Consider the following 20,836-nt stretch of genomic DNA (forward strand, 5'->3'; position numbering starts at 1 on the left):
AAGGTTCTGATGGCAGGTAGTGTCTAGTCAAAAATTCAGGATACAGGAAATGAAGAGGAAGGAAAAGAAAAGAATAAGTGTCACTCAAAGATTGAATCTGAAAATCAGAGATTAGAGAAAGGGTCTTTGATACAGCCAAGTTTTCCCCATTTTGTGTACAGAAACAGTCACAAGACAGGTCTAATTAATGTTAATAATCCTCTTTATTTTCCCCATTATCTTCTTGTGTCCTTTCTTTAAACCTTTTTTGTTGTTTTTATAAAACCAAAATTTCCTGTTCCCTGCTTGCTTGAGACCCCTTCCATGCCTCTGAAGGCAGACCCAGAGTCTCAGATATCTTCCAACCAGATCATGGAAGATTACTGTCCTACTTTCCTTGCATTTTCCTCGTCTGTGTGAGAGCCATTCAATGGGTCAGCAAAGAATAGAGTTGGAAGCTTCTCCTTGCTCTAATGGAATAGGCTCACCAAAAGAGAATATGGTCCAGAAAGGAATTGCTGAGCAACTTGATTCTCCATTGGCCCCTAGCTTCTGAATACTCTTTCCAACAGTCAAGGCTATTGATCAAATGCCTGTGAAATGTCCCCATACTCCTTTAGGCACTATGGGGTGCACAAAGTAGAACAGGAATTCAGGAATCTACAATTACACCACCAGAGATTTGTTCCTACGGGCTCGTGTATTTTTTTGCAACTTCTCACTTGAAGCTGCCATTGGGCATTCTTCCACTGAATTTATTTCCTGAACAAAATGGCGCTTCTGTCTGGGAACCTATCTGAGAGAAGGGAGGTTGTGGGAAAGAATGAAGGGCACCTCTGAAAGAACAAGCTTGTTGGAAGGCCACAGGGATTGATGTACTGATATATAGAGAAGAAAATGGGAGGGGTTAGGGTTCACTTAAACACACCAGTCCCTTGACAATAATTTCTTTATCGTTTATTCTTTTCTTTTTTAAATGGATGGCAAATGGGTTTGAGGGGGAAGAATGTTGCACCCTTATGATTTCTATCTATGGCTACATTTAATCTAACTTTAATAAAAACATCAGCAAACAGAAGTAGGAATGTCCATGACACACTTCCTGACCTGTACAATCCTCATAATAAGTTTGTTTGCTGGCGGCTTGTGACTCAGGGACGATGAGGGGCAGGGGCCAGGAAGGGAAAGGGGAGGACAATGCCTCTTGAAGTAAACTCAAACAATTAAAATTCCACCCCAGGGGCACCAAAATCAGGAAAAACTTCCATAGGACAAATAATCTTGGGCTGAGAAATCTTGACCCAGCCTCTGAAGTCAAGGTCTTGAAAATTCAGATAGGAAAAGTTCTCTCGGCATGATTTCTTTTGGCACAAGTCTCAAAAATTGAAATCAAATGCTGCACAGTCAAGCAGCTTCTAAGCAATTTCAAATAAGCAAAGTCGTAATTCATCTCTAGTCAAACAATGTGAGATTTTTAATAAGAGCAACAGGAAAAGTTCTAGAAGGAAAGAACACTCCTAACTTCCATTGTTCTGCAAACACTCCCTCTCAAGTGATTTTTTCCCTTGCAGTGGCTGAGTGGGTGTCTGATGATCTGAACATGAAAAAAAATTAAACCATACTCTTTTATTCCAGTAATGGATAAGTGTGATAATTTCTTACATAATTCTGGATTCATGATATGCAAATGTATTTGCTTGTGTGATGTAGCAGAATTTGTGCTCGCCTAGCTTCCCACCCAAGTAACTGGAAAATATCCATGTGATGAGGGAATGCCCCTTGGGGCCCAGTCTCTTCTTGGCTTGGAGACTGGCTTGCAGAATGTACTGTGCAAATTATTTAACTTCTGTTTCACAAGTGCATCTGCAAAATGGGATGGGGGCAGTGGTTCGGAAACTATATAAGCCTGAGTGTTGGCTGTGAAGGTACATAAAATCCTCCTAAAGGGCTATGCTGTCTGTCCATCAAAGTTTTGATACTCCTTCAATAATAATAACAACATCCTTCACACCCAAGCATCTGTACTCTGATCCAATGATTCAGAGTTTGTTAAGTCTTCTTCCATCTTTAAAAGTTCAAGAACTCCACACTAGGATCACAAGCACCTGTATTTTGAGGGAAAAATAAGGCTTAGGGTCATATTTATATAGAGAAAAAAAAACCCTTGCTTTCATTTAGAATTTGATGTGTTAATGTTATATCTTGTACATAAGCAATCAGAAATGTACATAAATATAGTATCAAAGAAAGAAACATTAGCCTGTTAATCACATAGCATAAATAATTAACTGGACAGAATAGGAAACCTAAGTTTCCTATTAAAAAGGTAAATTCTATTCTAGTACTGTTGTATGATACTTGGATAAGAAAGTTTCATATATATTCCAGGAAAGAGAGCTTTAGTGGCCTGGTCTCTTCAAAACTGGACAACATTTACTTGTCTAGATGAGAGGCAGGTCTTACAGTTGAGAAAGACAAAATGTTGGTTTTGATGTTTAAATGTTGTCCAGTAGTAACTGTCACCAGGAAAGGAAAAATAGGTATACTTTAGACATACAGATAATCCAAAATTTTTAGGAATAATTCGTGAGTTTTTCAATATAGATATTCCTATCTGTTCTGTAAATAAGAAAAAATTAAGAAATAGCTTAGCATCCTCCGATTATCAAATAAATTAATTACAGAAACAAAAATGAATACTAAATGTGTATAAGATGTCAAAAAATCAATACAGGAGATTCAAACAACGCAAAAACAATTATGCTTTTTTTCCTTTTTAAAAATTTTTATTTGAAATAATGATAGATTCATAAGAAGTTACAAAGATGGTACAGAGCGGTCCTGTATATTGTTCCGCTAGCTTCCCCCAATTGAAATGTCTTATATAATAGTACATTATTAAATTCAGGAAACTGATATGAGCACCATATTATTGACTAGATTTAGACTTTCCTGGGTCTAAAAGAAGTTATTAAAACAACTTGGACACAACTAGAGACAAACTTGAGTCATGTACATATTTATTTTTAAAAGTGGCATAGTGTAGGGAATTGAACCTTGCTGTCATTAGAACTATATACTTTGGGTAAATTATTTAATGTTAATAAGCCTCAGTTTGTTCATCTATAAAATAAGAAATAATATCACCAAGTTGTTACTAGGAAATATTTCTAGTCCAATGAAACTATATATGAGGAACCCCCAAATACTAGTTTCCTTCATTTCTTCACAAGACCTGACACTTTAGTTCCCAGAGTTTTGGAGGAGACACGTGCCCTCCTAATAATCATCCTGGTTCTTGATTATAATTCTTATTATTTTCTTTGGGCTGGTCCTGTCTCTTACAGCCAACATCCCTGTCAAAGGACTTCCTCAAAAGATTTTAAGGGAGAAATCTCAACTCTGGGATGGGCTTAATGCCACTCCTCTCAGAAGCAGCCTTCTACCCCAGGAAAGTGATTTGAAAACCTCAGGACCAGCCTCTTCTATGAAGCCATCCTCCACGAAGCCATCTAGCTGATCTGTGTCTCCATGGCCTAGCACCCAAGCTGGAGTTGACAACTGAGCTGGATGGTCCTCCCACTCATTTCCTTCCATGCCTGAGAGGTAGACCCTGGAATAATGGTAAGACTTTGACACTTGAGTCAGAAGGAGGGAATCAGTTCTTAATTGTGGGGTTTCTGCCCTCTTAACTAACTGCCACCTTGTGCAGGTACATGATTTGTGGTATTAGTCCTGAGGGTGATTATAAAACCCATCTGGGCTTCTCCATCTAGTTTTTATTGTGTATCAGAATAATTTGTCTATTGTAAGCCAACTGGGTAAGTGCCATCCTTCATTTTCTTTTTGGTACAGTGCCTGCCATTGCCTTAAAGTTCAATTAATAAAATTGCAGTAATGACTCTGCTTCTGGCCTGGTCTTTTGGAAGCAATGCTGGGCAGACGATATGTCTGTAGTGGATCTCCTCAGAGCCTCAGTCCTCAGCAGAGGTCAGAGTACAACTGCAACGCTGTGGAGAGAGATCAGGGAACATGAGGATTATAGGGAGGGAGGCATACAGACCGGATTGAGAAAAAGGGATGTTGGGGTGGGGATGGGTGCAAACTAGGCTTAAGAATAGTCTGGAGGTTCTTGTGAAAATCTTTAAATTTGGTGTCAGACTGATATTTTATGCGAATATCGGCTCTTCCGTTGACCAGCTGTGTGCATTGGGACAAATTCCTTAAGCTTCCTTAGCCTTTTTTTTTTTTTCCTCACCTGTGAATGGGAATTCCTACCTCTACACTGTGAAGGCTGACAAAGATGTTTTGCTTGATTAAACATTAGTCAAGCGCTGAATCATCTCCTGGGTCTATCTGTGCCCTTTTTATATAATCTAGTTTTAACAAGAACTCCTCACCCCTTCCTGATAAGGTTTGATCCTCCACCATCCTTCAGGTGACTTCTGGGCACCCTGACCTGTCTTCAGCAAGAATTCTGTTAGGTAACTTTAGCCAGAACCCATTCTTTCATACTACTGATATTTCCTCTTAGCAACTTTCCATCCAGTGACTCTCACCCTGCTCCTTGGCTATAAATTCCCAACCTCCCCTGCTCCAAAATTCCATTGCATTAGTCCCTATATTTATCACATTAGTCCTGAGGTCTCCACGAGGAAGCCCTTAACAAATGTTATTGAATATATTTTTTTCTTAAACAAGACACAGTAAAACAAAGGTGAAGGGGAGAGTGCCCAGGGCCTCAATAAATGAAAATTTCCTCCCTACCCCAGCCTTCTGGTAATATCCAAACACAGTTTAACCTGAAACTGTTCATCTATCCACAGTTGGATACTGTTGGCCTACTACTGTGGATTCAGGTTTAGGGATTCTGTTCCAGTTGACCTTGAATCTTGGGTGTCAAATTTACCCCAGAACACAGGGTAGAATAGTGATATGAATAGCTGCAGGATGGAGTTATACTTAGCAAACCAGGAAGGTGACACCTAAGGCCCAAATGCTTCCTTCGGACTGCAGACAGGTAACCAGGTGTGACATGAAGACCTCCGCCCTAGCAGGAAGGACTTTTTTTCTCTCCTGTGCTGCAGCGATGGAGGGTGCCAGGGTTGACTCTGTGCCAAAGGTGGCGTTTGGGGCTCTGAGCAAGAGAATGTCGCGGGAAGCCAGGACGTACACAGGGGAAGCTCAGAGCGGCGGGGCAAGCGGGTGGAAAACGAGGGGCATCGGGTCCGGCTCCCGCGGCGCAGCGGCCGCCAGGTGGCACCAAGGGCCCGGGGCCTGGGCGCCTCCCGCGGGCGGCGCGGCGGGGCGGGGCGGGGCAGGAAGGGGTTAAGGAGCTGGCTGAGCCGCCGCCGCGGCTCTTCGGGGAAACCCGGCGCGGGGCGCGGAGGAGGGAGCGGCCGCGGGCTGCGGGGCCGGGCCAATCGGGCGGCGGGCCCGGCGCGCGCGGAGCAGGCAACATGGAGGGAGGCGCGGCGCCCGGCCGCCCGTGACGCGCCGCTGCCCGGCCCGCTGGTCAGCGAGCCCGAGCCGCCCGCTGCCCCGCGGCGCGGAGATGAGCAGGTCCGTGGCGCTGCTGCTCTGCTTGCTGGGCTGCCACGTCTGGAAGGCGGTCACCAAGACGCTGCGGGAGCCCGGCGCCGGAGCCCAAGGTCGGTGGGCGGCGGCGGGTCCAGGGGCTTTGTGTCGCGCAGGGCCTGGCGCAGAGGCGGCGGCGGGAGGGTCCCGGGCTGCATTGTAGTGGCAGCGGCCACCGCAGCCGGAGCCGCACCGGAGCCGCGCCGGAGTCGCGCCGCACCGCCGGGCCTGCAGTCCCCGCGCAGCGCTCCCGAGGGGGCGGCGCCGCCCGGGGACGCGGGGCCCGCTGGGCAGATGCTCCCGGGGGGTTGGGGCGGGCGGGGGTGCGGGTGGCACCAGCTGTTGTTGTTGCTGCTGCTGCTGGTGGCTCGTCTGGATGCAACCGAACGTCCTTTCCTTTATGCAGTGATAGGGACACGCGGCTCCATCTCCTTCTCCGTGGAAGAAGGCGGCCCAGGGCTCGTCACCGCCGCTCCCCATTCCTGACTAGGGGCTTGGGTCCTAGAATCCCAGCTCCGACGCTGCGTTCGGCCCTTTTGTTGTGGCGGGGAAGGGGTGGCCGCCGCTCCGGGGTGCCCCCTGCGCCCCAGGACCCGGAGGTCTGCAGCTGCTGCCTTCCACCAGCCTGCCGCAGTTTGGGAAAGTTTCAGGGTTTTTTTCCCTATCTGATGTCTTTCCCAGACCTTTAGGGATTTGCTCAGCGGCCTAGAAATCATTGAAGAGGAGAAAAATATTGGAACTGGGAGGCCCTAATCACTTAAAAAAAAAATCATATCCCTTTCTGTATGTCTCCAGCTCTTGCCTTTTGTCTAATCTTTGGCCTCTGCAAATCTGCTTTCCAGCCATGGGAGTAACGTGGTCGCCTCTGAGAATGGCTACAAGACTGTCTTTTGTTTTTTACATATGAATTTATCTGGGGGGAACCCCAGAGCTTCCTTGGCGTGTTTTAGTGGGGTCAAAATCGAGTGCTTCTCTATTGCTGGCCTTTTGGAAAAGGAGATTGAGGCCCTCGGATGAGCATCTGCATCCCGGCTCCTTGGAGCCTCTCAGATCTCAGAAAGGTTCTTCCCTGTGGCTATGAGAACCCCAAGATCGCTGAGATGTGTGGCCTGCAAAGTTGGCCCTGCACACTGAAGGAGGAGGAGGGCTCCATCCCAGTGTTCTCTTGTTGGGACCCTGCCTTATCCTTTTTCTTCATACTAACCCTTTCCTGGTGCCAGGGACCAGAGAAGCCTGGACCTAACACTGTGGCAGGGAGGGGAGGCTCTGCCCACAATCTGGGTTTAGTTTCTTACCTACATGTTGAATTAAAGGTTTTTGTATCCATCACTTGACTGTTCACTTGTTGGCATCTCTCAAATGCATTGCTTCTTCTAGAGTTATGGTAGAAAATGACCATTATGATATGTGTATAAATTTAGCAATGCATTGTGGAAAGGGGGACATTGACAGGGTACAAAAAGGACCCATATGTCTTTTCATGTAGGAAATGAATGTTTATGACATTAGATCATCAACGCTGAATCGTAGCCTCTTTCATTTATACCCTACTGCTCTTTGAATCAGCTATTTTAGTGAATATGATATTTTTGCCTCAATGAAGCCATTATTTTCAAAGAGCAGTTTGGATTTTTTTGTCATCAGAAATATATAATATATGGAAATATTGGTTGTGCACTTGTAAAATTGAGGAATATGTGGCTCCAATTTCTTTAAAAAGTCACCAAAAAAACCTACTACTAGGTTTTAGGTCTAAGATCATGCTTTACTGAATTCTTGCTGCTAAACCCTCAGAAATGGAAGATTCTGTGAACTGGGGAGGAAAATAGTCAACCTGTGAGGATTTGCATAGGCTGAATATCTTAGTATATGGTATGGCTTCAGTGGGAGTCAAGTGTTTTGGAATGTTCTTCCCCTCAGATTACTTCATTCATTGACTTGTTATTTAGAGTAACGGTAAATTTTTTAAGGTATTGAGCCCAAGAGCTGTATCAGAAGTCAGGATCTCACCATCTGACATCTGAATTTGGGGTTAGTCATTATTCACGGAATGGGCAATTTCTCTTTTGACACATATGGTTGCTTTCAACCCACTAAGTTCTTCAAAGCATCTTGATATTTATCACTATGTTCCCCCCCCTCCCCACCCAGTGCTGGGAATTGAATCCAGGGCCTTGCCAGTGCTAGGCAAGCACTCTACCACTGAGTCATATCCCTAGCCCATCACTCTCTTCTAATAGTTTTAAAATGCATGTCTTCTCTGTTCCCCTGGATCTTGGACACAGTGAAGACAAATGTTACATTTGATTTCACTGCATTTTTACAGAAGGTTGCCGATTGTTTTGCTCATAGTTGGGGCTCAGGTAGTACTGAATGGATGAAAGGTTGGAGATGCTAATGTGTATACCAGAGCGCAACTTGAGATTATCACTGTTAGCATGCATTTTAAGAAGGAAAGTTCAATGCCTATTTTCTCCAAAACCTAATTGTAAGACTTGTTTTTGTATTGTAGAAACAAACTTGAATCAGATTTAGAACAGGCGGGTACACACACTTTGTACACCAACAGGGTTTGGAAATCACATAAGTGAAACTACTTGGAGATCTCAAACGTATAGAAACCGTGCACTCTAGTATTCCAACTAGGTTCTTGGGACTAAATGATACCTACTTTATTAAGTGAAAATTATAACATCTGGAGAAACCAACATCTGCCGAATTTCTTGGCATTACTTTGCTGTTTATATATTCAAGATAAAATTCAAGTTTTGGTTTTAGATTCTCTTACTGTAGCTGCTTTGAATCAGCAAAGCTATTCCAATGCAGTGGTTAGTTGCCGTGTGATTAATATCATTAATATGAAGAATATGATTGGGTATTTTTATTCAGGGGCTAGACGAGTTGTTCTGAAGTGTTTACAGTGTCTTTTGTGGAAATTTTACAGAAAGTGTTATTCAAAAATATTGACTAACTTTGACTTGCAGTATGTCTTACAAAACTGCACAGAGACAGCTTGATAGAGGGGGGCCTCTCCTTGAAGAGCAGTAAGCTGTGCAGATGTACTCTATAGGGGTGTGTTTTTGAAGCCCAACACTATTTTCTTGCCAAAAGAAAGGTCAGTACTAGGTGAAAGACTTCATGCTCAGACCTCTATTGTTCCATCTTTATTTTTTTGTTATTATCTAGTTTTCAATAATGTGTAAACTTTTTGTTCCTACAGAAAAGCTACAATCTGTCATAACATTTGAGTGAATGGTTGGCTACCACTCTTCTCTCCAAGAGCTCTATTTTTTGCCAAACTCAAACTTCAATTATTAGACCACTGTGATCAGTTGAAAGACTGAAGCCATGAATGGAGGGCTCTTAGAAGGTCCAGCCAACAAGCGTGACTTAGGCTGACATTATATAAAGAGCAAAGAGCATGACTTTTTCTTTTTTCCTTGTGGGGCTAGAGATGGAACTCAGGGTCTCTTGCATGCTGGAAAAGCATTCTACCACTGAGCTTCATGCTCAGCCCAAGAGCATATCATCTAAACAAAAAACTTGCATCTTGGGAACCTGGAGAACTTAGACTGACAGAGGCCACTGGGGTATCATTGAAAGCCAGATGTGACAACTCTATGCAGAAACAACTGCAATAACAACTAGGGGATTTCTGGAAAAGTCTTGGAAATGACTTTATGATTTTTTTTTTTTTTTGAGACATGGTCTTACAATGTTGCCTAGGCTGACTAAATATTCCTGGGCTCAAGTAATCCTCCTGCCTCAACCTTCTGAGTAGCTGAAACTATAGATGTGAGCTACTGTGCCCAGTTATAAATTATATTTGTAATCCTACTTGTTCTGTAATACTTTGTAATTTATAGGCTACTAGCTTAAAATCCTAAAATCCTGAGTGAATTTATTTCTTTTTCTTTTCTTTTCTTTTTTCAGTGCCAGGGATCCAAACCAGGGGCATTTAATCACTGAGCCATATCCACAGCTCTTTTTATGTTTTATTTTGAGACACGGTTTCACTAAGATGCGTAGGGCCTCGATAAATTGCTGAGGCTGGCTTTGAACTTTTGATCCTCCTGCCTCAGCCTCCTCATCTGCTGGGATTATAGGTGTATACTACTGCACCCAGCTACAGAGTGAATTTCTAAACTCATAGCTGTCAAATGGCTTTCTGAGTTTTAATCAGCTCTTCTTTTTGATACTGATATATCTGTAAATCTCTATAAATCAAACTCTAACAACTTCATCATTGTTGGCAAATACTAAGTAATTTTAATAAGTACTAATTTACTAGTTTTAATAAAAAGCACATGGAATTCAGTTGGACACCACACATGTATATTGGAAGGAAAACTTAGATAAACATTTCAGAGATTTAGATGAAAGGATTTGTGATGACAACCAGCTCGTGTACTTTTTGTGAAACATGTTTAGTGGAAATTTCTATACACACACACAGTTTGATCAAGTTATAGAGAAATATTGTAAACAAATCATTTTCACTTGATTTTTACCAACTACTTCATGACTTGAACACCACAATTTTTACTAAATTATTTTGTTCCAGCAAATGTGGAACTGAATGTATTTTTTTTTAAATCAAGCTTTAAGTAGATCAGTTAAGTGTATGAAATAACTGTTTTTAAAAGAAATTCTACACTCTGACCCAATTCATGCCCTCTATTAAGAAACGCCTAATATTTTGAAACTCAAATTTGCAAATAGGCAAAATTTAAGGCAACTACCCCGTTGGAAAGGGATTCCTATAAGGTCTTTTAAAAAAGCAGTTTGGCCAACATGTTTTGAATGACTCCATCTTTCTGTGATCAAGTATTTGCCAGCTCCTCTTCCTCCTTGATTCAAGTCATTCTGCCAACAATTGCTTTTTTTTTTCATTTATCCCTCACAAAATATATGAACCCTTACAGATTACAGTAATTAGACCTTTCCATGTGGGGAGCTCCACCTTCCCATCTCTTGCCTTTAGCTGATATTTCAGTTTTATTTCTTTATACCTAATAGACACTTTTAATTCAAAGTGCCAGGTTTACCTTAAACTTCTCATCCTGCACCCTTCTCCAGCCCAGCATATTTTCTTAATTGGACTCAAAATCTGGCTATCTCCTTAAATCCTTTCTCTGCCTTGCGGTCCATACAATCTATGATCTTACAGGTGCATTTACGTGGCTTATTTTAGTGCCAACAGGATCTTGCGGACCAAGAAGAAGCCAGGCCAAGAGAATTGACCTAAGATAATGTACTGCCCAGGCACACAGAACCTGTGATAGGTAGAATAATGGCACCAAAGATGTCAATGTCCTAACCCTCACAATCTTTTTTTATGGGAAGGGGGTGGGTACTAGAGATTGAAGGGCACTTGACTACTGAGCCACATCCCCAGACCTAGTTTGTATTTTTTTTTTAAATTCAGAGGCAGAGTCTCACTGTATTGCTTAATGCCTCACCTTTGCTGAAGCTGGCTTTGAACTCGAAATCATCCTGCCTTAGCCTCCTGAGCCTCTGGGATTGCAGGTGTGGGCCACGGACCCGGCCCTATAATCTTTGAATATGTTACTTTACATGGTATAAGAGACTTTGCAGATATGATTCTGTTAAACATGGTGAGATGGGATGATTTCTTGTCAGGAGTGGTGAATGAATCATTTCTTTGAACTGCAAAGTCCTGGGCAGTAGACACTCACCTTGGGAATTTCTGGTGCAAGGGTACCAAGAAAACTGCCCATTCTGAACTATTTGTGTGAGTGGATCCAGTAGAATCAGGGATCTTTATAAAAGGAAGGCAGAGGGGTTAGAATCAGAGGAGATGTGATGATGGAAGCAGAGGGTCACAGTTAGAGATAAAGGATGTTACACCACCAGCTTTGAAGATGGAGGAAAGGTCCATGAGCTACCTTTAGAAGCTGGAACAGGCCAGGAATCAGGTTCTCCCCTAAAGCCTCCAGAAAGCATAGTTTTGTGAACATTTTGAGATTAGCCCAGTGACACTGATTCAGAACTTCTGATCTCCAGAATTGTAAGATAATAAAGTCAGATTGTTTTAAGCCACTAAAATTTTGGTAATATATTATTGTAGCAATTGGAAACTATACAGACCCAAACGCCTAAGTACTATAAAAAGAGATAACAACTGACAACTGTACTGCCTGGACCACTTTTTGGAATCAAGCTGCTAAAGATAACATTTGGAAAAAAAAAATGCACGGGGTTGTTGCATCTGTTTAGCAAAATTCTGCCAAACTGGCGCTATGATATGAATCCATGGGGAGCACCTCAAGGGATTACCAAAGTAAGTATTTTTCATTCAAATGAGATCAGAGGGCTGCAGTGTTTCTTTTCATAAGCAAGGTACATCAACTCGGCCATGTTCTTCTAGAGTTTGGATTCACTTCTGCAGAGAGAAGTTGACTGACTTTTGAAGCCCCTGTCAAAAGATATTTTTAGAAAGCTTGCTTGCTTGGAAGCTTTGCTCGAATTTTTGTTGAAACATAACTCTTGGTAGCAAAATGAGTTAGAAGAAAGTTGTGATCAGATGTCACCATAAGCTCTCAGTGCCTTGAAGTATTAGGGGAAGCCCCTCCCCCCAACTTGAGTAGTCTCCCAGTTGTCTCCGAGGCTCAGAACACACCCAGTATTCATCCACTTCTCTTAGGCTACTGGGTCCCTCAAGATCCAGGGCAGGCACCATTTAAACAACTGAAGGAGCCCCCACTCTGGCAAGAGCAAGTGCAGTGTGTGAACCAAGGATGAGTCTCAACCCTGAGCCCCTTAGGGAACTCAGGAAAAGAACAATCCCTTGGGTTTTTCATTGAGAACAAAAGAATTAAGTTGAGTGTAGACAAGTGAGGGAGACAGGTTGACCCTGGGGCAGGTCCCAAAACAGCATCTGTAGAGGTCCCTGGGAAATCAGTGGAGAGTGTGGAATTCTCAGCCTGTGTCCCTGGGAAGGAGAAGGATAGGGACCTGGCTTGGCATGAGTTTCCCACAAAGAAATAAAGTCAAGAATGGAGAGAATCTAGAACCTTCTTTTCTTTGGGGCTTTAGCAAAAAGGTAAGTAAGTGGAGAATGGCTGAGGTCCTCGCATGTTGGAGTAGCATATTTACCCCACCTACCCCAACCCTCACTTATGTAGACCTGAGCCCTCACCAGCATGCTTGTGTCTGCCTGAGTTTGTTCCTTTGACCCAGACTCTTTTTCACATTCTCTCTCTCCAAACGCCCTTTTATCTAGTTTTCTTTCTTACAGAGAAATGTTTGAGTCGTTCTCATTTACCCAAAGTATAAAGCATGAATTTGTAAGTCTAGCCTTTCCAGCCTCCCTTGGTCTTCCTCAAGCATGTGACTTCTCCCACCTTTACCTCCTGTTCTTCACCAGTTTAAATTATTTTCTCTGGTAGGACACTCTTACCATTCTTGTACAATCTCACTTCCCTTCACCTACAGCCTTTTTCTGCTCTTAAGATCAAGTTCCCAATAGCACTACCCTATGAAGACAGAGTGCCAAACTACTTATTAAGCCAAAAAGAGGTGGCACATGATCGGGGGGAGGGAGTAGTATATTTTTGTGTAAGCTCATTTCAGAGTTTTTACCCTCTTATGTTTTACAGTCCAAGTGGAAAAATTAAAGAATAAAGTCAGAAGAACACTCTAAAGTTCTTTTTATGTAATTACACAAGAGTATCTTAAATAAGATGAAACCTACCAATGCTTGGGTATCTGAAAGCTGCTATTGCCTGTCAGTAATGTTTGATTCTAGGCATTTCAAGGACTCACCCACAGTAAATACCAGGATGTTTTATTAAGGAGAGCATGTCCACCTGTTTTCCTAAAAGAGGTCCTCTTGGTGACTGGATGTTCAAACCACTGCAGCATAAATAGGGCAGTCTTGTGCTACAATGATTTCCAATTTCAGTTGGTGCCCAGAATAATAATTATGGAGACAATTAGGTAAAGCTCTCTCATATTGTATAATCTGTTGGGGAAGATAGGATTATCAAATGTAAATTTAATATATTCATCAAGTGTTTCGAACCCTTACTTTTACAGAAAATAGAAAAAGATATACTCAAATGTGAGAACTCCCAAGATATTTTGGAATAGTGAGAAGTAGCAAATAGCACAGGAAAAGATGGCTTAGGACCAGATACTTTGCAAATGAGTACTAAGTATATGGAAGATTGTTTCATTTTATTATTTTGCTTGTCTTATTTTAAGCTGTACTGCAAAGGAATAGAGAAGTTTAATGAGGAAACACATAACTATTTCCAAGTCAAATGAACATTTTTATTTGTTTACACACATACAACACACACACACACACACACACTCAAGATTTAAGTAGTGATTGAATTTGAAGTGAGGGAAGGATTTCTAATTTTGACGTGGCTGAGTGAAAAACACTGACCATTTTTATTAAAACTATCCTAAGTCTATAAGGTGACTCATATTGATAGACTTATGATTTCAAAAACAGCAGTATTTGCCCAGTCTCAATGGATGAGGGTCACTCTTTGCCACTTTTTGCTGACAGTATTAGAGTGGTTCCTTTGTACCACTTAAATCTCTCCTCTCAGAGAGGAAGGTCAAAAAGGAATGTTTTCTAATGAAAATTTATCTTAACAGAGAATTAAAACACATGTATATTGGGTCTTAATATTTTATTATTAAATAACATTTATTATTTAGTTATTGATTAATAATTAACATTCACTTTTAATGATATTTTGTTAAGAATTTGGATGAGGATTTTGTCAAGCCATGGATCATACTTTCCTATGAAATAAAGTTAAGAGGAAGTTTGCAAAATTTAGATCCAAATAAAAAAGCTTCTGAGGGCAGTAACTCTGGCAGAAACAAAATTTCAGAATGGGACAGATTAACATTTCTTTTTTAATCAATGGGGAAAAGATTTAGATCCTTTAGGTGACCAAAAGTTTCAAGGAAGGGCTGTTGTGACTTGGTTACCCCAGCTTCCAGGGCGATCTTGGGTTGTCCTGATAAAGACATGGCTCTAGAAAGTTCATTAGGACATGATCCTACTGTGTTATGAGCTGTCCTGGCCATCCTTGGAGGATTGTCATTGGTCCTAGGGAGGAGATTTGAGATTTCCGTTGACACTGCTTGACACATCTGATGAGAACATGTTTATCCTTACCACATTGTGACTTTTGGTGAGGCGGGGCTGGACTGGCTGGCCTCTGTGCACAGAACCCTTCAACAGCAACTTCACTGTCCTTGGTCATCACAGGCTCAGCTCCAGAATAGCTGAACTGAGTTCAGTGGATGGAGAAGTCCAGGATTTTTTTTTTTTTTTTTTAAGGATAGCAGCTAAAGGCGTAGTGTCAAAGTCTTCTTCATGAAACATGGACCAGTCCCAGAGAATATTTTGCTTAGAAGGAAAAAAGATACAGGGAGACATGTAGGGAGCTTGAAATATTTTCAGGGCCAATACGTTAGTTTTGTATTGAGGCCTTAGCAAATTACCTCACATTTAGTGGTTCAGAACACCCATTATCATGGGATAGTTTTCATGGGACAGAAGCTGGGCACAGCATAGCTCAGAGTCTCTGCCTGGAGCTTCACAAGGCCAAAATCAAAGCTTCTGCTGGGCTTTGTTCTTTTCAGAGGCTCTGGGGAAGAATCTGCTTCCAAACTCATCCAAGTTGTCCAAATCCAGTTACTTGCAGATGCCGGGCTGGGGTCCCTGTTGCTCTGCTGTCTGTCAGCCAGGAGCCTTTTTTTAGTTCCACAAAGCTACCTACAGTCTGTCACCTTGCCGCTTCTGTCGCAAGCCAGCAACAGCACATTTCGTCCTTTCTGTGTCAGATGGCTCTGGTTTGTTCATCTGCTCTGCCTCTGACCACAGCTAGAGAAAGTCCTTCACCTTTAAGGGTTCATGTGATTAGATTGGACCTGAGGGATGATCCAGAGTTATCTCCCTATTTCCTGAAGCACTTCACTTTAATTACCTCTGTAGTCCCATTTGCCAGAATCCATTTCCCGAGTCCAGGTACACAAGGTGTGCACGTTCTGCTGCCACAGCCCTACTGTAGAGGATGGCTCATGAATCTACATGGACAGAGGCACCTGCCACTGGAGGTGTGGAGGAGGTGGAAGATTGCTCAGCATGTTCTCTCTGTAATTCTGGAGAAGAGTTCTGGGCAAGCGACTTCTTGTGCCTTTTGCCCCTAGACTTTAGAAACCTGGCGTGGGCACACAGAAGAAAAACATGAGACAGCTTATGCAATAACAAAAGCTATTGTAAAATACTGTATTTAAAGCTGAGTTTTGTATTTTGATTCTGAGAACTGAGGAGTAAAGTTTATTTGGATAATAAATATTTAAGTAGGATTTATTAAATATGTATTACTTGTTATTTAAAAAATACTTAATAAATATTTATAATACCTCACTTGCACTTAACATTACATCAGCATAATAGAGACAAGGACCCTCCTGGACATGGAAAAAATAACAGTAGCAATTAGCTAATGTGATTGGTGCTTATCACTACACAGAGTAACTTGACAGATTATCTTATTTAATCTTCACATCAATCTTTTGAACTATAAATGTCATTCTTATTTTATAGAAGAAGAAGGTGGGGGTCAGAGAAGGTACATCACTTTCCCAAAGTCACACAGTAATGGGCATAATCCACTGTGTTATAGGAGGCTACCTAGCCTTTACCCTTAGACTATGTCATTTTATGAGTTTGAGGATAAAATTATAATTTCACAGTTTTTTTCTATTTATTGATTTATTTATTGTGGTTCTAGGGATGGTACCCAGGGCTTCACACATGGTATGCAAATGCTGTACCACTGAGCTATATCCCCAGCCCCAATTTCACATAATTTTAATCATCGTGGTATTCTACCAATATAAAATGGGGCTCTTAATTGTCCTGATAATTTTTTTAAATTTTTATTTGTTATATATGACAACAGAATGCATTACAATTTGTACTACACATATAGAGCACAATTTTTCATATCTCTGATTGTATACAAAGTAGAGTCACATCCTTCATGTCTTCTTACGCGTACTTAGGGTAACGATAGTCATTCCATTCCTTTACCTTTCCTACCCTTATGCCCCTTCCCTTTCTCTCCCTCCCCTTTGTCCTGGTAATTTTTAAGAAGAAAGGCAAAAAAATACCCCTTTATGTGGTCCTTATTTACCTTTGTTCCACGGAGAGTGACCTTGAACAATTATTTGCTGAGTATCTCCTAGGAGCCAAGTTTGGAACTTGGTGCTGTGTGGCATCCAGATTTGTAGAAGAGTTCATACAAAGAACTCTCAAGAGCTCTGAAGGGATGTTCAATAGAGCAGTGTGGGATTAGGGCTATACCAAGCTAGGGTTACGGGCATCATTTGGCTTGGGTGCAAAGTCCAGTAGTGTTAGAGAATCCTGATCTGTGTTTGAGCTCACCATTGGCAAGTTGGAGGTTGAAAAGGATATGGTCCTGGGCAGAGCAATCACTCAGGGATGACTGTTTGGGATTTATGAGATGCCTTTTTCTCTTTTGACACAAGGGGAGGAGTTAAAATACCAGTATTATTTAGTATTTGAACTTACTTGTAAAAATTTGATATTTTGCTCTATTTAAGAAAAACTTCCTGGTTTATTTTTGCTTATACAATAATCCAAAAATTAATTTAAAAATGATTGTTTTATGTAACTATAAACATTTTCCCCAATTTATGAAAATGTCATAAAAGAAAAGAAAAAAATTTTGCAGGGAGGGGCTGGGGTGTGGCTCAGAGGTAGAGTGCTCGCCTAGCATGCGTGAGGCACTGGGTTTGATCTTCAGCACCATATAAAAAAATAAAATAAAATAAAGATATTGTGTCCACCTATAGCTAAAAAATAAATATTAAAACAATTTTTTACAGGGAATACCCTACACACCACTTAGATTCTGCAATCAACATTTTACTATACTTGCTTTATTACTTATCTACTCATGTATTCATTCCTTGTACCCATCTATTAATCATCTTACTTTTTGATATATTTTAAAGTATATCTCAGCCAAATACTTCAGAATGTATATCATTATTAAGTGTTCAATATTTATTTTTCTCTTAGAAAAACTTCTAGACAAGGAAATACAATAATTATAAGTGTTAACATATACACTCACCTGTGCAATCCAAACCCTTGTCAAGATATAGAATATTACCACCACTTATTCTCTATCCCAGCAAATCTTTGCTCCTTTTCTTTAGGGTCAACTTCAGTGCTGATTTTTTTTCTACCACAGTTTGTTTGTTTGTTTGTTTCTAGAACATCATTACAAATGCAATCAAGACAGTATGTACTCTGGTGTGTTTTATTCACCATAACATTTGTTGAGATCCACCCATGTTGTGGCTTATGTCAGTAGAGTAGTATGTTTCTTTTTATTGCTTAATAGTTTTTTGTCATATGGATACTCCAGGTTGCTTATCAGTTCTCTATTGATGAACACTAAGGTTGGTTTTATTTTTTTATTTTTCATTTCTCTTGAGAAGATACTTTGGAGTAGAATTTCTGGCTAATAGGGCGGGTGAATGTTCAGTTTTATAAGAAACTGATAGAACATTTTGCAAATTGTTTGTGTTTTTCTGTATTCCCATCAAAAAGTGTACATGATTTTCACTTCCCCCACCTTCTTATCAGTATTTGGCATTGTCTTTTTAATTTTGGCCATTTTTTTAAGAGAGAGAGAGAATTTTTTAATATTTATTTTTTAGTTTTTGGTGGACACAACATCTTTATTTTATTTTTATGTGATGCTGAGGATCGAACCCAGAGCCCCGCGCATGCCAGGCGAACGCTTGAGCCACATCCGCAGCCCAAATTTTGGCCATTTTTGAGGACAGCTATATATATATATATATATATGTATGTATTTTTGTGTGTGTGTATGTGTGTGTGTGTAAATATATATATATATTTGACAAAAATGTATAGTACATGTATTTTACTTTCCGCATATAAGTGGCTGGAGTTTCTCAAAAGTATTGAAGCATTTTTAGGAAACAAAATTGAAGTTTCTCTGCTCTGTTTATGTTTATTCTCAACAATATCTTAATGCAAACTTTTTTCTTTGCTATTTTATTGGCCCCGTCACAGTTTCAAATGATCTCAGTGGCTATCCTGCCCTATCATGCAGAACCACTTCATCACATACTTACTGGTAGCTGCTGTGGATTCATGATCAGATGCAGCCTGACAGGTGAGGGGACCCCCAGCTGCCCAGTGTGGGGTTCCCTCTGACTTGGCCACATGTTTTAGTCACTTGCTCGGCAGGCACACGCTGGGGATGTCTGTGTCCCAGAAGGGGCTTTATGAAGACAGTGCCCAGTGTTGATACCATTAATTGAGTCACCATATGACCAGGTTAAAGCTTGGTGAGACCTTGGCCTTTCAGAGGGAAGCTCATGTCATGTGCAGATTTGGTGGAGCTGAGCTGCTTTAGCCATTGGAAGTTTAAGATTGAGGGAGAAGTGGGTGTTGGAGTCAGGTTCCTCTATTTTAATTCTATTTCTTCCTCCTGTGACCTTTCCTAACTTTTTTATTTCAGAGTCATCTACTTCATTTAAATTGTTTCCATTTAGAGAATGGTCCTGTGCAGGGGCAGTTCCCCTGTGGTATACACTGACACCCTTTTACTAGATTTTCCCCAAGCCCTTTGTTGTCTTTGGACTCTGCATAGACATATGGAATTTGGAGTGTGAATAGCCCTTCTGTTGTTTATATTAAAATAGAGATTTTTTTAAAAAAATAGGATTTTTTTTTCAATTTTAGGGCATTTCCTTGCTTTGATGCTCATGAGCTATGTTACTCAGTCTCGTTCCTCCTTGAGGAGCTCTATATTAGGAGTTTAATGTGTCAGAAATACTCTAGATATTGCTGATTGATCTATTGTTAGTATTTATCACATTAAAAGTGTGGTTATTCACAATTGTGACAACAACAGCTTTAAATATATCCAAGTCTGTATTCCTAATATTAAATACAAAAGGGTCATATCTGTTCTTTAAGGATGGCATGAAAGAAATTACTTGTGTTTAATAGCATTTGATTTTTAAAATATTACCATCTAATCAGAGGTTGAAGGTGATGGGATTTGTGATGCCTCCTTTAGAACAAGGTCTTTCACTCTTCGCTGGGCAGGTCAAGCTTCTTTCTTTGTTACCTACCATCTGCTCTACATGTTTTTGCATGTGTGATAAGGCATATGGTTGAGGGATAGAAAAGTCAATGCATGCAACTGGTGAGCATGGAGGACACGGTGTCTGCAGTCTGGCCAAGTTTGCAGCCCATCTGCCAGAGCACAGAGAGCCCTTTTAAAAAGCGACTTTGCTCTCCAGGCCCTGTGTGGAGAGCCCTCTGTCTGTATTTTGTCCAAATGTTGCAAATACGGCTGCAGAAAATTAAGTCTCTCCTACCCAGATGGTTTTGCTGGCCACCATAGTTTTATGTATACATTTTACTTTCTTTTACCAAAAAACGTAAAGACTGCATAGTGAAATTAAGCTCAGAACAATCTTTGTTCATTCACCTCTTGATAGAGCAAACTGTTTGAGGGGCTTTTAATGTCCACTTTATAGTTCTTTAGAATTGATTCTTCTGCCAGAATTTAGATTTTTAGTTCGATTTAAAATTGATTTAAAAAAATTCTCATTGTGTACTTTCTCCACTATTTTTTTAAACTGTTTTCTCCACTCTCTTGAACCTCATTTGCCTTTTAAATTAAAAAAAAATCATTGCCTATACCATTACAATTTTTTCATTGTCCTCATTGAAATCTAGATGTCACATATAAATATTAAACACAGGCATTCTAAATCAGTATGTGTTAAAGTATTTTATAAATGCAAAGTAAACAGGAGAAAGGAGTTCCTAGATTTTGGACAAGGGCTATTATTTATGAGCATGTGTTAGAGAAAATGTTACTAATTGGGTGGGACTTCTCTCTACTGATATCTTCCCATTTCCAAACTGAGACTCCATAGGAGAAGGGACTCAAAGTCTTGAATGACTTCTCAACTTTATCCTTTTGCTGACTGTTGCACGACTGATGAGCCCTCTAGGGTTCACCCATCCATTGTCTGCTGAACAAAAAAATCTCCACTTTTCTTATTTTTCACCACTGAAATGTTGACATCATTATTATAAACGTGCGTAGTCCTTGAGAGATTTTCAGATGCTTTCAGATCCATTATCTGTTTGGCTTTTCATAATCCTGAGAGGTATTCAGGAAAGATATTA

The 20,836-nt window shown here is 40.8% G+C and overlaps 1 protein-coding gene across 2 annotated transcripts in view; it reads left to right on the forward strand.

Moving 5' to 3' along the window:
• Positions 1-5,345: 5,345 nt before the first annotated feature.
• Fam171a1 (family with sequence similarity 171 member A1) overlaps positions 5,346-20,836 on the forward strand; it is a 116,416-nt gene continuing 100,925 nt past the window's right edge. For both annotated transcript variants that reach the window (XM_078023366.1, XM_078023367.1), the window contains exon 1: positions 5,346-5,630. In XM_078023366.1, the coding sequence (XP_077879492.1) occupies positions 5,534-5,630 (97 nt within the window). In that variant the 5' untranslated portion in view covers positions 5,346-5,533. The remainder of the gene's footprint in view (positions 5,631-20,836) is intronic.

Source organism: Ictidomys tridecemlineatus, chromosome 10, assembly GCF_052094955.1.
Source record: "Ictidomys tridecemlineatus isolate mIctTri1 chromosome 10, mIctTri1.hap1, whole genome shotgun sequence".
In the NCBI taxonomy this organism is placed as follows: Eukaryota; Metazoa; Chordata; class Mammalia; order Rodentia; family Sciuridae; genus Ictidomys; species Ictidomys tridecemlineatus.